This window comes from Ambystoma mexicanum, chromosome 9 (assembly GCF_040938575.1).
Source record: "Ambystoma mexicanum isolate Mex_15411 chromosome 9, UKY_AmexF1_1, whole genome shotgun sequence".
Classification (NCBI taxonomy): domain Eukaryota; kingdom Metazoa; phylum Chordata; class Amphibia; order Caudata; family Ambystomatidae; genus Ambystoma; species Ambystoma mexicanum.
The window spans coordinates 1,324,736,920-1,324,753,533 of NC_090931.1; the positions used below are offsets into that span (position 1 = coordinate 1,324,736,920).

The 16,614-nt window shown below is 44.9% G+C and overlaps 1 protein-coding gene across 35 annotated transcripts in view; it reads left to right on the forward strand.

Moving 5' to 3' along the window:
- CLASP1 (cytoplasmic linker associated protein 1) overlaps window positions 1–16,614 on the forward strand; it is a 2,584,612-nt gene that overhangs the window by 1,287,729 nt on the left and 1,280,269 nt on the right. For 13 of the 35 annotated variants that reach the window (XM_069616701.1, XM_069616702.1, XM_069616704.1 and 10 more), the window contains one exon: window positions 8,958–9,020. The exons of the other annotated variants lie outside the window; for them this stretch is intronic. In XM_069616701.1, the coding sequence (XP_069472802.1) occupies window positions 8,958–9,020 (63 nt within the window). The remainder of the gene's footprint in view (window positions 1–8,957; window positions 9,021–16,614) is intronic. 35 annotated transcript variants of the gene reach the window in all.

Sequence of the window (16,614 nt, forward strand, 5' to 3'; positions counted from 1 at the left end):
GATTTTCACATCCCCATACACTAGGGCCACCGCAAGTTCCTGCGCTTCGTGGTTCAAGGGCAACATTACCAGTTCAAGGCCCTTCCCTTCAAATTGAAGTCGGCGCCCAGAGTTTTCACCAAGTGCGTGGCGCCGGTGGCCGCACAACTGCGTCTATGAGGGATCCTCTTGTACCCTTACCTGGACTGGCAATCTCAAAGGACCTCCCTGTTGGACACACGGCGAGGACCGTCAACTCCTGACGGATCTGGGGTTCTCGGCGAACTATGCAAAGTCCTGCTTGACTCCATCGCAGGACGTGCTGTTTCTGGGATCCCCACTCAACATAGTGTCGTGCCTGGCGTCCCTGTCGGAGGAAAGGATAGAGGCCATTTTGAGCAAGGTACAACGGCTGTTGTCCCTAAATGTCGCCACAGTGAGATCCATCAAGTCTCTGCTCGGCATGATGTCGTCATACATTTACCTCATCCGACTATGCGGGCTGCGGATACGTCCACTACAGGAGTTCCTCGACGGACGTTGGATACAAGTGTTGGGAATCTTCCAGGACAAGATGAAGTTTGACGAGAGCTTCCATCGAGCGATACGATGGTGAGGAGTCCGCTCATATCTGTCCGAAGGTGCAGATTTCCAGACCCCACCGTACCGGGAGGCAGTCACGACGGACGCCTGACTGGAAGGTTGGGGTGTTCACACAGGAAGTCTTCATGCAAGAGGCCTGTGGCTGCCAGAGGAGAAGACGTTGCACATCAATGTGTTGGAGCTGCAGGCAGTGTTTTGGGCCCTCAAGTCTTTCCTTCCGTCCCTCAAGTAGCATAGGGGATTTATTCTCTTTCCCCTGGGACGGCCTGTTTCTGTATGTGTGCTCTCCCCCACCCCCCGTTGCTGTTGCTCCTTCGACTAGTCAATCAACTCAGACGGTCCTGGTGCAGGATGATACTCGTCGCACCTGCGTGGCCGAGACACACATGGTACCCGAACCTTCTGGCATTGTCAATGTCCCCTCCAGTCAAGCTTCCGGCGGTCGCAAATCTTCTCGCCGGGGAAGGAGAGGCGATTCTGCCCCATGACCCAGGATCACTGAACCTGAAGGCCTGGCTCCAACGGCACTAGAGTTTGGGGGCTACGATGTCCCAGCATGTTGTAAGGAGGTGCTTGCCAAGGCCAGAGCTTCATCTACTCTCAAATGCTACAGGCGCAAGTGGAAGAGGTTCGCCGTTTGGTGCCTTCTCAGATCGACCCTCTACGAGTCACTGCTCCGCAGGTGCTTCCGTATTTGACATCGTTGGCCAAAGCAGGACTGGCCCATGTTTCCATCAAAGTTCATCTGGCGGCTATTTCCCGCTACACCAGATCTCCTGGACGATCATCACTATAGTTGCATGGATTGGTAAAGGAGTTCATCAAAGGACTATTTCGCTTGTTCCCGGCGGTGAATGCTCTGGCCCTGGCGTGGGAGATCAATGTAGTGCCTTCTAGGCTCATGGGTCCTCCGTTCGAGCCTATGCATTCGGCGCCCCCGAAATTGTAGTCGTGGAAAGCAGCTTTTCTTGTGGCCATCACCTCTGCATGACGAGAGAGAGATCCAGGCCCTCTCTTGTAAACCACCTTATTTGAAATTCCACGAGACAAGGGTAGTCCGGCGAACGCACCCCTCCTTCATGCCCAAGGTGCCGTTGGACTTTCATCTAAACGAGCCCTTGGTGTTACCTGTATTCTTCCCGATGCCTTTGTCGCCGGCTGAGTGGACTTTGCACTCGCTGGATGTGGCTAGAGTGCTGAAGTTCTATGTGGACCGCATGAAGAGTTTCTGGAAGACGTTGGCACTTTTTATGAACTTCGACCCTGTGAACCATGGGAAGGCCCTCCCGAAGGCTTCCATTTCCAGGTGGCTCTCCAGCTGCATCATCAATTGTCACCGGTTGGCAAATGGACCGCTGCCTGACCATCTGAGAGCCCATTCGACCAGAGCGATCGCTGCAACTACGGCATTCCTGTCTGGTGTGCTCCTGCTTGACATCTGCAGGGCTGCTACGTGGAGGTTGACGCACACCTTCATGAAGTTCAACTGCATCGACAGGGATTCCAGGGAAGAGTCAAGAGTTGGCCAGGCAGTGCTGCGCAACTGGTTCGCTTAAAGGTGAGCCTGGTGAGGAGGTAAGAGATGCTTAATGTTGAGATGCTTAATGTTGAGCCTTGCTACCTTCCGTGGTTGTGCATGTGTGAACTGATATGTATTTTGTATTCATGAGCATGTGAATCCATGTCAGACCCCATGCTGGAGAAGGAACAAGTTACTTACCTTTAACTGTTGTTCTCCAGCATTGGTCTGGCATGGATTCACATGCGAACCCTCCCGCCTACCCCTCTGCGGCTCTTCTCTTGGTCCTACTGCCACTTCACGTACTACCAAATCTAAAGATGGCTGCCAGAGGAGGGGTTTAGGTAGAGGGAAGTCATTGTCTGGATGCAGTATGACCGAGAGACCAGTGATTGGTTGTTAAGAGAAAGACAGTTCAGAAATGAAACTGAAACACATTTTTTCTTTACCGAGGATTCCCAGCCTGACGGGGAAGATTCATGAACATGTGAATCCATGCTAGACCCATGCTGGAGAGCAAAAGGTACAGGTAACTTGTTCCTTCTCTGCATTTCAGAACATTATGATCTGCCTGTGAATGTTGTGCGTGAGGGTCTCGGAGATCGTTCTACTAGAGTAGATCCTGCCACCTCTGCCCTGCACAGGGGAGTACTGTACCTGGACATCTGCCAGGCGGCAACGTGGGTGTCTCTTTACACATTTACTAAGCATTACTGCTTGGAAGCTCTTTTAGGCCAGGATGCCATTTTAGTAGTACTGTCCTCCAAAGTATTCTGGTCTATGCAATGTCCTTGCTTCAGTCCTCCCCCTCCATTGTTTTTATGAAAGTAGATTTCTGTGTTTCATTGGCTATCCATAGACTGGAGCTCTACATACAGTACCCAGAAGGATAGTCCTTACTTCCATGTTACAAGCATGTGTGGCTTTAGCCTTAGGGAGGCTCTTTCCTAGATGTCACCATCTTTGTTATAATGTGTGCAATATCCTTATTCTCAAAGGTGCATTACTGATTCACCCATGGTGTTGTGGACAACCTTATATTTTGTAGCAATGCATTCTATTGTTGACACGAAGGAATTTGCTGTGAAAATAAATAATACCATAACATTATTCTGTGCTATCAGATTCATTAGTTCATGTGAGCTGTTGGTAAGAAGTTTGATTTCGACAAACTGATGAAGCAACATTTCACATCACCCATGTATTAATTTAGCCAAGGTATTGGGAATTGGCAGCCTTTCTGGCTTTAGCATAGTGCTAATTAGACCATGTCTTTTCTAACAGTGACATTTTCGGTAGTCTTGTTAAATGTTATGTTAAATGTTAAAGGTATTTGTACCGCGCACCGTCACCAACGGAGTTGTCCCCAGGCGCTCTGGCGGATCTGCAAACGAGAAGGTGGGATGGGTTAGTAAGTGAAGCGGGAGTAGGATAGTGAGGAGAGTGGTGTTCTGTTGGCAGCTTTAACTCGGTATACACCGGGTGCTGAGCTTTGGTGTGAGTATCGGATCGATGTCAATCCTCGTGTGCTTTTGGTGCGGCTTATGTGTTGTTGCGGTGTTGTGAAGTGCGTGTGGGTTATTGTGCGAGAGGTGGTTGTGAGATTTTTGAGTGAGATAAGTCTGCAGAAATGCTGAGTTTTTTGTTAGTGGGTTGTATGAAGTTTAACATGCTAACATTCAGAACTCTGTCAGGGAGGATTCGCCAGTCCTCCCAATCTCATCAGGGTGGGCGAAGGGGTTACGTCTGGCAGGGTTTTAGGTTTGTGTGAGGCGCTCCCTGTGCTGTTCTAACGCGCTCTGTAACTGTTCTAATTGCTCCTCGCCATTCTATTCTAGCGAGCTCTGTAGGAGTTCTAATGCTGATGGATTGATTAGTGTGGGTTGGGTGTCTATTCTCCTCCTCGGGTGCTGGAGCTGGTGGTGTGGTCTTCTCTCGCAAACTTTCTATCTAAATGTGTCTGCTGGGGGCTTGGATATGGTACGGCCGGGAGGCAGTGGATGAGTCGTTTAAGGGCTTTCCTCTTGGTCTGAGTATGTGATCTGTCTATGGTGACCTCCTTCTGTGGCTATTTCCCATAATATCTTATGGTCTGTCGTGGGGTCTGTTCTTTGGGTTCTGTGTATGTCCATTTTGGGAGTGACCGAGGTTGGTGTTTTTTTCACCGTTGTTTAACAGGGTGGGCATTCTCGTGCGTCGCTGTTGTAGTTACGCTGTGAAGAGCCATGATTTGAGGAGTTTCCTGAATGCTAGGTGGTTTGTTGTGTTCCGTATATTCTTAGGTAGGTCATTCCAGGTTTTTGGTGCCTGGTGAGAGAAAGAGCATCCTCCGAGTTTTCTTCTTTTTTGGTTCCAGGTGGATGTCGGTGCTTGATCTCAGTGTTCTTGTTGGTTGACGTAGGCGTAGTTTATCGCTTAGGAATTCTATGCCTTGTTTGTGTATTGCTCTGTGTGTGATGCACATGGACTTGAACTTTATTCTCTGTTTTAATGGTAGCCAGTGTAGTATTTTTAGCGTGGGTGTGATGTGTTCTCTTCTGGGTAGCTTGAGGAGGAGTCTGGCTGCTGCATTCTGTATGCATTGTAGTTTTTTTAGAAGTCGTTCGGACATGCCCAGGTATAGACTATTGGCGTAATCTACTCTGGACATGATCAGAGCGATGATGGTAGTAAGTGTTTTGTTGGCGAACGAAAGGAACAGTAGGATCCTTTTTGCTGCTCACAGGAGGAAGAAACATTTCTTGAGTAGAGCGTTTACTTGTGGCTCTAGAGTGAGGTTGTTATCCATAAGGACCCCTAGGTTTTTTCAGTTGATGATGGTGCTAGTGTGGTGCCGAGCTCTCTTGGCCAGGGGATGTAGCTGATGTCTCCTCCCTTTTTTGTCTCGGGTGTCTTGTACGTTAAAGAGTATTGTTGGCATAGTTGTAGCATGTGAGGCTGTGTTTTTTGATGAGTTTGATTAATAGGTACATGTAGATGTTGAATAGAAGTGGGGAGAAAGATGATCCTTGTGGTACTCCGCACGTGGAGTCTCTAGGTTTGGACTTAAAAGGTTTAATCCATACGGTTTTGGTTGTTTGTTAGGAAGGATTTGATCCATAGTAGGGCGGTGTCTGTTCTTCCTAGTCCTTCTAATCTCTTTGAGGATGTCGTGGTTGACGGTGTCGAAAGCTGCGGATAGATCAAGGAGAATCAGGGCGGTACTGTTGTCCGAGTCTGCGTTCGTTTTTAGGTCGTCCCCATATTGAGAGGAGAGCTGATTCTGTTCCTCTCATTGGTCTGAAACCAACTTGTGCCTGGTCTAGTGGGCAGTGCTCTACTATGAATTATTGGGTTATTTTGTAGACGTACGTTTCTAGCAGTTTGGCTATGTAGGGTATGTTGGTAATGTGTCTGTAGTTGGATAAGTCCTCTGTTTCCTGTTGTGTCTTTGAGTAGCAGCTTGATGTAAGCCGATTTGAAGGCCTGTGGTACTTTACCTGTTAAGATTGCGAGGTTGAGGAGATTCCTGTGGTATTCCATGGGGGTTCCTTGTTTAGAATTGTTTTGTATATATCCGGGGGGGCAGGGTCTTCAGGAGAGCCTGATTTGTTGCTTTGGTTTACCAGTTTGACGAAAGTCTCCACTGATATTTCTGGGAAGCTTCTTAGCTTGTTTGGATATTCCTCATCGGTGTCGATGGTGTTTGAGGTGTGATCGCTAGGTCTGTTTTGTATAGTGTGTTGGATGGAAGTTATTTTGTTTTTGAAGTGGTCTCCTAGGTCATTGCAAAGTTTCATCGATGGAATTGGTGTGGTGTTCTAGCCCGATGGGTTTTTTATTTCGTTTATGATTTTAAAGAGTTCATTTTGGGCATTTGGTGCTTTGAAGATTCGGTTGTCGTAGTGTTTCCTCTTCCCTTTTTGGATTTCCTTTTTATATGAGCGGATCTGTTGTAGGAATTTCAATTTGTTTGCAGTGGTGGTGTTGGTCCTCCATTCAGAGTCTAGTTTTCGTTTTTTTCTTTTCCTGGCGCTGAGTAGTGGGATGAACCAATTTGCTGTTTTCTTACGTGATGGGGTGAAGGGCTTTTCTTTGGCGTCTTGCTCGTTGCATTCAGTTTGCATGTTAATTCACTTTCATGAGCTGCTTAACATTTAATAAATTATTTAATAAATTATAATAGCATGCAAGGTAGCATGATTTATCTCATGATAAAAGATTTGCATTTTGAAAGTTTTGTTGTAAAAAATAATAATAATGATTGGGCTGAACAGGGTAATCATACCGGGATGATAGTGTAACCTTTTAGAGGCGATTTTACCATGCCAAATGGCCCCCTTTCTAGAAAGTAATGCACAAATATGTACAGGGTAGCTCTGCATCACTACGCAAAAGGAGGTTGGGGAAATCTCTGTTTCCATAACCACAACATTTTAATAAGTGCTTGGGCCTGAGTTCTGTGTCTTCATTCTTTGATTTTTAAATACAACTCTACAACCAGTGCAACACACATCATGTGTTTCAGGCTTGTGTAATATTTAATACTAATTTGAAAATAAATCATATGCTGTTGATATCACAATGTCCATTGATGGTCAACTCTATTATATGTAACGTAAGTCTTTTGATCTGAAATTTTGTGTGGTGTTAAGGTTGGAAGTGATGTGATATCAATATAAGAGGTAAACTTAAACTCTTAGTGTAGATGTTATAGGGGAACCCTGAAAAGCCTGCAGGATCTTTGAGTGAAGGCCTTTCAGTGGAAGCCTACAGAAAGATAATTTTCATAATTTCCAGTACCCAGTAAAGCCATTTGTGACTGTAAAATGGGGATGATTTGACGTCTGAGCACCATTCCATTGTCCTCTGCTGTGCACTAGATTGAAGTTTGGCAAACCGAGTCTCGCATGGAGATCATAATCCAAACCCTTAAAATTACTGCTGCCAAATGTGCTTCTCAAAAACAATCAAAAGTGAGGCAACCTCAACCAACACTGTTTTATGCATTGTTTTCCTAGAGTTCTTCGTTTGTCCTATGCATCAAAAGTGGCCTTACATTTTCAAAGAATCTCCTGTAGCTATTATTGTAGGCATTTACAGAACCTAATGTTCACCATCACCGAGGTGGTCTCTTGGATAAAAGCAGTCTCAAAATACATGATTAACAACTTGAGAATGTAGATCATTGTCATTTTGAGGTGGTGTCTGTGAAGCCAGTTCCTGGCCAACGGCTTGCTACTTTTATTGAAATACTAGCTCGGACACCCGCTGTTGCCAGTGTCTTGATTAAGTGGTGTCTCATGTGCCCTGGAGGATGTTGCTCTTGTCCACTGGTCGGCAAGTCCTGCTGCTGTTTGTTGTTGTGTTTCATAAGCTCTTGATATTAATTTTTCCAGTGATGTTTGTTTTTTGGGGGGCATGTTTCAGTCACTTTATGGCTTTAGCACATTTGATAAAATGTCCAAGAAAGATTGATTGTGCTCTCTTCTCCTGAATAAACTTAAGTAAACTATAACCATGCCATTTCCCATATTTGGAGTGGCGTAATAAGACAAATTGGAAAATGTTTTTTCTTTTTAAATTTTTAAATTTCCTTTAAAAATGCTTATACAGTAGTAAAAATGTTTATAGAAATAACCGACATATCGAACATTTTGCTTCAGACACTCCTGCTGGGGTGACAATCCGTAAATGAGGGTGTCTACGGAGTCGATTTTTTTGCATCCAAACATAGACTACAAACTTGCCCCCAGGCAAATGAGGAATCCAATGCAAAATGTGTTAACAGTGGGTTAAACGGTGTGGATTTGTGTAGCCGGACATACATACACCCACACAACATTTTTTGCATATAAGATTTTGGCATCCAAACATAGACTATGATCTTGCCCCAGACAAAAGAGGAATTCATGCAAAATTTGGTAGATGTGGGTTCAATAGTGTGGATTTGAATAGCCGGACAAACATCCATACATGCATTCAGCTTTATATATAAAGATGATTTATTCATCAGTTTTTCTGTAAGTTAGATTTTATTTGCCTTTTTAAGTTTGAATGGTGTTGCCTGCAACAAAATAATTATAGGGAAAAAAAGTTTGTTAAAGATGTCTTTGTAAACAGGTATGGTATTGGCAAACTGTAAGATTGGCAATGTTACTTGATACAGTGTGTAGATTGTGCACTGCAGCAAAAATTAAGGTGGAGTTGATATTTGAAGAGCTTAATTTTCTGGTGGGGTCGTCATTTCACTTTATGATTTACAATATCGTGGCTGTTCCTGTGATTGGCTTTGTTGGCAACTGATCAGAAAGAACATTTATTTTTTCACTGTCTGACAGGTGGCCATTGAAGATGGTTAAGAGCAAGAGAAATGCAGATGCCATATCAGCAATTTTTCAATTCACCCTTTTAGTATTTATGAAACTGCTGATGACACTGATGAACTTGGGTTTGGAGGGTACAATTTTTGTGCTAGAGGCATTCTGAACGTTATAACGGTGCATAGAATATTAGAACTAAGTCTTTGATAAAAGGGTCCTGCTGCTGGATTCAGTGCCTAAAACCTAAGTCTGCCACTCAGGTAATTCAAATTCGCTTTCATCTTTGTGTCTAAATTAACATGAACAGTCCTGGAGTGTGGCTAAGCGCATTGCTTTTGTAAAATGCTAAATAGGTTTTGAACCTCGAACAGACTGTCTTTCGGGGTTTCAAACTTTGTGCATCCATGCTCTTCATGTTCACATGGCTCTCCTCCAACGCGCTCTCTGATTGTCCATGTGCATCACCTGTCCCTCTACCCTACTTTGCACTGTGGCATTTTATCCTGAGTTCTTGTGTGTTAATCCTGTGGGTGTTGCCATTCCTTTACTTGCAGCCTCTCGACGTCATTCCAGGTCCACTAGTGCTCTGTCGTCTGCTGATTCTGTTGGGCAGTCAGGTGAACAAGTGTTAAATGCATGTCTCTGCTTCGTGATCGTCTTCTCACCATTATCACATTCACTGTTAGCTTCATTTGCCAGTCGATAGCATGTCCTGTCTTTCGCCATTAGTTTCATTGAATTAATGTTTTCATTTTGTGTATTGCACATGCAGAATATTTGTGGACAATAGTATGAACCCATTCTTTCCTAATTTAAAGTGGATTTAGAATTTATTCTATTTTATGGATACAGTTTAAAGGGCCAGTCTGTGCCATTTTACATTATGTGCCGCTTTTTAACTTTTACCTTTCTGCTGCTCTTGTAATGGCATAATTTACAGTTTCATTATTGTTGGGGGAAAAAAAATCAGGTTTTTTCTTTCAAAGATCAAATCATTAAACTCCCTTATCCATTTGAATAAATTGCTGGACTGATATCCCAGTCTGCTTTCTTCTCACTGTGATGTCAATGTATACACTGGGCTCATACCTGAGAGACTAACTTGCTCCAGGAAAGGGCCACAGGTATACACAATTGTATAATATTGTAATTATAAGCATAACTGAGAAAAAATAGTAAGCACACCATGAAGACCTAGTTGAGAAGACGGCAGCAGACTAAGAAAATGGCACATATTTTAAGTTTAAAGTAAAGGGCAGACTCAAGCGGTCCTTCAAAGCTAAACATGTTAGTAACATTTCCTTTTAAAAAATAAAAACCATTGCCCACAAAAAGATCTGGCATGTTGGACATAAAGCATGTGCACAGAAAGTATCTCCCAGTCTTTACATTGCTAAACAGCTTGATTTGCAAACTGTTACATTTTGTTCTCTTCTGTTATCGCACAATTTTCATTGTGGTCATTGTACTGTTGTCGTGTCTTTCTTCCCACTGCTGTAATGTACAGGTGGCCGCATGTTATCTGGGTTGACTTCTGACATCTTTGGTTGAAGGTGTAAGTCGTTAACGTATCGCCTGCCAATCAGAAAGCAGCAAGATGCAGTATGACTTCTGGCCTCACACAAACATACAATGTGAAGAATGAAAGGACCAGGGGTGTTAAGGTCCATACCAGCAATGAAACACTTCACCAATCATCTAATATTTCCAAAGGACACATGCACTTGAAGTCATATATCGAAATGAGTCCTGGGTGGAAGGCTTCTCACAAAATGAGACAACACTGACATTTTTAGGGCTCACTGTCTTTCTGCTTTAACCACTTACTTAAAACGCTTCAGACTTTTTTTTATTTTTTCAAAAACAAAATATGAAAAGCATGGCCTGGAGCTCTTCACAATTGATTTTTGTTGTAATTTTGATATGTTCTGATATTGTACTTATTTCTAAGTTAAATATTGATCCTCTGAGAGACCGCTAGGGGCCGTAGACCAAGATGTTCGCGTGAGCCTGGAGCTCTGCACCCCACCGACACAAACTAAGTAATTTGCTCTTATACCCCCCGAGATTGCGATCGCTTGAAACGGGGCTGCAGAACTGTGCGAGTGGCTAGACGTCCGGTGCCAGAACGGTCCCAAGGGACCGGTCAGTGAGACTGCTACATCGGCCCGGGGCCACCGCAGCCTGCAGGGCCGATGACCAACAGAAGAAACAGGGCGGCTGTGGGCCACCTGTGTGAAGGAAAGCACCCGCCAGGGACCGGAGAGGCTTGCAAAGGAGCTGCTCATCCGGCGCCCCCAAACAGCAACAGCAGAGCGACCAGTGGTGAACAAAGGAGACCTGGAGGCTTGAGTTGGAGGCAAGACCCCGCTGGGAGGCGGCCTGAATGTGCAATCCGAAAGACCCTGGCACCAGAGAAATCCTGGTCTCAGAGTAACGGTGGCACGAAAAACAGAGCCACATAGCTCTGCGGGACTGTGCTCCCACTAGGGGAGAAGACCTGCCGAGGTACGGTGAGGATGAAGTGGGTGCCATCTCTCCCCATCCCCCTCCCTGTTGTACCACCATAAGTACAGAGAGGCAGAAAGCAGGGGGGGGGGAGCAAGACGTCCCGCAACCCAGGCAGAGGCAGGGGGGAGCAGCCGCCAAGTGAAGAAGTGAGGATTTCCACGGGGAGGAAAGGGCCCTTAAGGGAGCAGAGGTTGGTCAAATGTACTGGTCCTCACATGCAACCTCAAATAAGGAGGGGATGGGGATAGTGATGGCAAAATCCATGCTCCTGAAGGTGGTCCAAATCAAGAGGGGATTCATGGCCAGATTCATAGCAGTGAATGGGCGATTTGAGTGGAAAATGATCACGCTAGCCTCAATCTACGCTCCCAATGTGAACCAGGTAACGTTTCTTAGAAGGTTTGTGCTTTTTTGGAGGATTGGTGCGAAGGGGCTACGATGGTGGTAGGGCATTTTAACATGATCCTGGACCTGGGGCTAGACTGGTGGTCCATACAAGATGATAGGAAGAGGACGACAGACTGGTCCCATAGGGACTTTGCACAGCTCCTCCAGGACTATTTCTTGGTGGACATTTGTAGAACGTACTACCCACAGCAGGGTGCTTGTACCTTCTGTCCCCCTGCCCCCAACACCAAACATATAATAGAATGTACGTTTTGCTAACAGCTCAGGAGCAAGGGGGACTTCGCCACTTCCCCCAGGGTTGAAAATGTGACATGGTCTGACCATGAGATGGTCACGGTGGAGTAGTGGGTTGGAAATGACAGGGGGGCGCCCCGGTGGTGCTGTGAGGACAGCCTCATGCTGGAATCGCACTTTCAGGTAGTTCATGGGGACGGAAATTATGTGCGTTTTTCCTACAAACACCAGTGGGCATATGCTTATGAAATGTGTGGGAGGCGGCTAAGACTACTTTTTGGGGCCTCTTGATAGAGGAGGGAGCGTGGAAGAAAAGGGAAAGGGTATTGATGGAGCAAAAGATACAGGGGAGCTTCGAAACATGCAGGCCCGACTGACACAAATGGGCACTGAAAGAGAGCTGCTCCTGAAAGACATGAGGGACAAGTGGCAGGAGCTGCACTCGCTCCTTATAGGTGAGGTGGTTAAGAGATTACGGTATGCTAAGCAAAGGTACTATGAGAAAGGAGATAGAGCAGGACTCTCTTGGCAAATAGTATAAGGGAGGCTAAGGTGGAGAGGAAGGTAGACCGGATCAGGGATGGTAGGGGACCAAGTGGTAACTGCAAGGGAAAATATACAAGACTGCTTTGCTAAATATTATGAATGCCTCTACTCACGACCCCATAGGGAGGATGGGAAGGTACAGGAATACCTGGACTGACCGGCTCCCCGTGCCTAGGTCGACAGTCGAGGAGAGATCAATCCTAGAAGGGGACATCACGGCGAAGGAGGTGCAGGAGGCAATAGGTAGCCTCAAGCCGGGTAAAGCTCTGGGAGACGATGGGTATACACCAGATTTTTACAAGCAATTCCAGGAGCTCCTTGCGCAGCCACTGGCTCAGGTCTTTAACTCCATTGAGGGAGCTGTAAATATACCATCGACTTTTCTGGAGGCATTGATAGCGGTCATCCCCAAGCCGGACTAGAACAGGGAAAAGTGCTCTTCATACCGACCTATCTCACTGCTGAACACAGGCGCCAAGATATTTGCTAGAATATCGGCAACCAGATTGGAAGTTTACCTCCCTAAGCTGGTCCCCCCGGACCAAGCAGGATTTGTGCGTAACAGGCAAGGATTGGATAATTTGCGTAAGACCCTACATATCATGACTGCGCCTGAGGTGAGGTGCAACAGGGCCATGCTTCTGGCGCTCAATGCAGAAAAGGCCTTCGATCGGGTCAGCTGGTCTTTCATGACAGGGTTGGGTTTTAGAGAAAGTTGGTATGGGACCCAAATGGCTGGGCTGGATCTATACTAGTCACCAAGGCCCAGAGTAGTGGTTAATGTGGGAATGTTGAGGGTCCTGGAGCAACAAAGGGGAACTAGACAGGGCTGCCCCTTATCACCCCTGTTATACGCCATGGTTATGGAATCATGGGTCCTGGAGATTGGAAAGGTTAACTATAAGATGAGCTTCTTTGCCGACGATGCCCTGCTTTATATTACCAACCCTAGCACATCGGTCCCGCGTCTCTTGGTTTTAGAATTTGAGACAAGTCACTGGCGTTTATGCTGGGGGAATGGAGCCTTGCTGCTGAGCACTACGTCTCGGGCCTTGGCCTCCGGATACAGCAGGAAGGGTTCAGATACCTGACATGACGTGGATCTCTTGAAAATAACTCTCTCTCCCTCTGAGATAGAATACGGTTAGACCTGCAGTGGTGGGGAAGGTTAAATCTCTCCTGGATGGCGCACCTACATTGCATTAAAATGACGATCCTCCCTAAGTTTCTATTCCTTATTCAGATGTTATGACATTTGTCCCGACTTCCTCTATGAGACAGTGCAAAGGGCCCTTTTGCGTTTCCTGTAGGCGGGGGCATGGTTTAGGGTGGCCTACTCTACTCTGCTCTTGCCACAAGGGGAGGGGCAGTGAGCTTCCCTGACATTGAGGCATACTACAAGGCAGCACAGCTACGAATAATGGTGGACCACTTGGACCCCGGAACACGAAAGCAGTGGATCCATATGGACAACACTGTTCTGGCACCGGTAACATTGGGTGAATGGCTGTGGGTCCCACAGAGGGTGATACCCAAACGAGTGCTGCTGCATCCTATTCTGAAAGTGTTCTGGTCGGTATGGAAGGAGGTCAATGCTACACGATGGCTCATGTCGTGGCCCTCGCCATTAAGCTGCATTTGGGCCCCACCTCCGAGAGACCGGATTAATGATCCGGTTCAGTTTCAGCTCTGTTATGAGGCAGGTTTGACCTGGGCTGGACAGATGTGGGTGGAAGGAGACTACCTGCCCTTGGAACGTTTGGAGGAATGCCTACATGTAGGCAAACTTTCAGTATTTTGATACCTACAGCTTAAAGGGGTGTTGACAGAACAAACATGGGGAAATAACTTGAGGCGTGAGCTCACGTCATTTGAGAAGACATTACTTTTTTATTCAAAACTTTTTCATTACAGCACGTATCCATTGCTCCATTAGTTTAAAAAGTCCAAAATCCTTCCACTTTCATGAACTAAAATACATCCTCTATCCCACCTTATCATACATAATTGTCCACTAAGGGCATAGAGGATCGCAGAAGTATCATATCACGGTAGCGCCATGGCAAAGGACACTTCTGTCCTCTGCAGTCGATCTGTCCAGCTTTAGAGTGCTTCAAACAATTCCACATCCTGTTTTAGGGTTTCATCCAAAAAGTCGACTGTCACTGGTGCAGATTTTCCCAAGTGGAAGCATCTTACTACATTAAATGTATTAGGTGACAAACTGATTCCACCTAATTTTTGCAGAATCTGCATTGATTGACTTTGACCTTCTTTAAGTCTCTCATATGCAATATTTCTTTTGTTGGATATAAGTTTAGTCTGAGGCGAATAAATTGGTCCGATGTTATCAGCGCCATGATACCTTTGGGTGACTGTGTGCTTTATAAATTGTCATAACCTATTAGCTTGGGAATCTTACCAGATATTTCATAGGCCTTTTTATTGCACAAGCTTCACACATTAAATTAATTGAGGAGCTAAGGGACAACCTTATGTTGATGGTCTCTATCCAATCATTTTGTATTACCTTCCGTTTGATGGCGCAGGGATTCTCTTTTGGTGTCTATTGAGACATTTAAGTAATCAAGTTGGTTTAGGCAATGTTCATACCATCTCTTTGAGGCCTGCATTAGTCCCATCTAAGGATAAGCCCAATATGTGATACGGCTTTGCTGATGATGACATGCACAGTTTCTGTAGGAGTGACACAGATTTCTATACTAGTATGGATTGCAGCAATTGAATCCCCATTTCATACCGGATTTCTGCAATGGATGTACACATGGGTATGCACAGTACCTTCCTCCAGAAATATCCTTCCAGAGTGTTCCATATTGTCCAGCTTAAATTCAGACCTGATTCACTGACGAAGGTTATTGCTGATGTTACTTTCTGGTTATAAAACATGATGAGATGTTTCATGATGAATTTGCCATATTTGGCATGTAGAATGATTCCTTGCGCAGACATTTTTATCTTTAATTTCAAATCTTGAAGCCATTCCCATTCTCTAACCGATTTATTAAGCAAGATTCCCAGATATCTAATAACCTCGGTAGTCCGATTATTTCCTTGCCTGCTCTCTTTTGAAACTTCCATCTTGTTTTCCCCTTTTTACCACCGAATGACATGATTTTAGATTTGCATGCATTTATTTCAAGCTAATTCTTCTTAAAATAGTTGTCAAGAAGGTGTATCTGTCTCTGCAATCCTAATTGGGTCCTATGCAATAACACCAGATCGTCGCGTATATGACCCATGACATTGGTGTTCCATTTACTTTAGGGGGAAATATGTTGACATAAAATATATCAGGCAAATTGGCTAAATAAGCTTGAAGATCAATGAAGCCAGCGGACAGCCCTGTTTCACTACTTTCTCTGTGGTTATCTCATCCGTTAGATCTCCTTCAGGTTTTAATGGGATGCGTTTTTTTGTCGGTGTGTAGAGAAATTATGGAACATAAGACGTCCTCTGGCCACTGCCATGACTTTAGTTTTCCCCATGGTATTGATTTATTGACACTGCCGAAGGCTTGACGAAGATCGATGAATGCTAGAAACCGTGTATGATGCAATTTTAATGTTTCAAGCTTTATGATGTTCAATAATATAAGATTTAGATCTGTCCCAATTCCCTTAGTGAATCCAGTCTGTCTTGTGTCAATTATGTTTTCGTCTGCCCATTAAGATAACCTTTTATGTAGGAGTGAAGCAAATAATTTACCAATTACGTCTGACAAGGCAATTGGCTGATAGCAGTTTCCAAGATGACGGAATTGTCCTTATCCTCGAGATTTGCTGATTTGTTTTCCTCTAGCATGATCTTAATCACCCCATCGGATCCTTCTGCGCCAGAGTTCCTTAATTTTGTTATCGCCTCCACAATTAAATCTTAAAGTTGAAAAAATGCTTGCTTTTGGTCCTGTGTAGTTCTGAAGGAAATATGCCATTTATGATATCTTTGCCTTCGTTTCTTAATCTTTTGTATCCAGTATTGGCATTTTGTCCTTCAGCAACCTCCTGGTGTCTCTTTGCAAGATCCTCTTCTGAGCCTTTACTTCCTGGCTATACATATGTTTAGGTTTTTGATAAAATTGCTTAAATCCTGCATTTATTGATTGATACATTGTCAGTAGTGGCACATAGTTTGGTTCTTGCATTTTTAGGTTGATTAGTTTCTTACTTATGTTTTCGATTCCTCTCGGATTTAGCCATAGGTGATTTTTCCATGCGTTGATTTTGAGATCACACAATGCCTTTACACCTTTCCAAACCACTGTCTCCCATCTCACATTTACTGTGCCATGGTCACTACTTTCCATAACCGTGACTCTAAAGTCTTTTGTTTTGGAGATTTTTTGACACCCCGATGTAATCTATTGTGGCTTTGCACTCATATGGCAGGAATTTCTCCCCTAGTTTGACTATTTACCATCACGCATATCCTTATCTCCATTTCTTGAGCCCATTGTGCCCTTCTGTCTCTATTCAAGGCATTCAAGTTTAT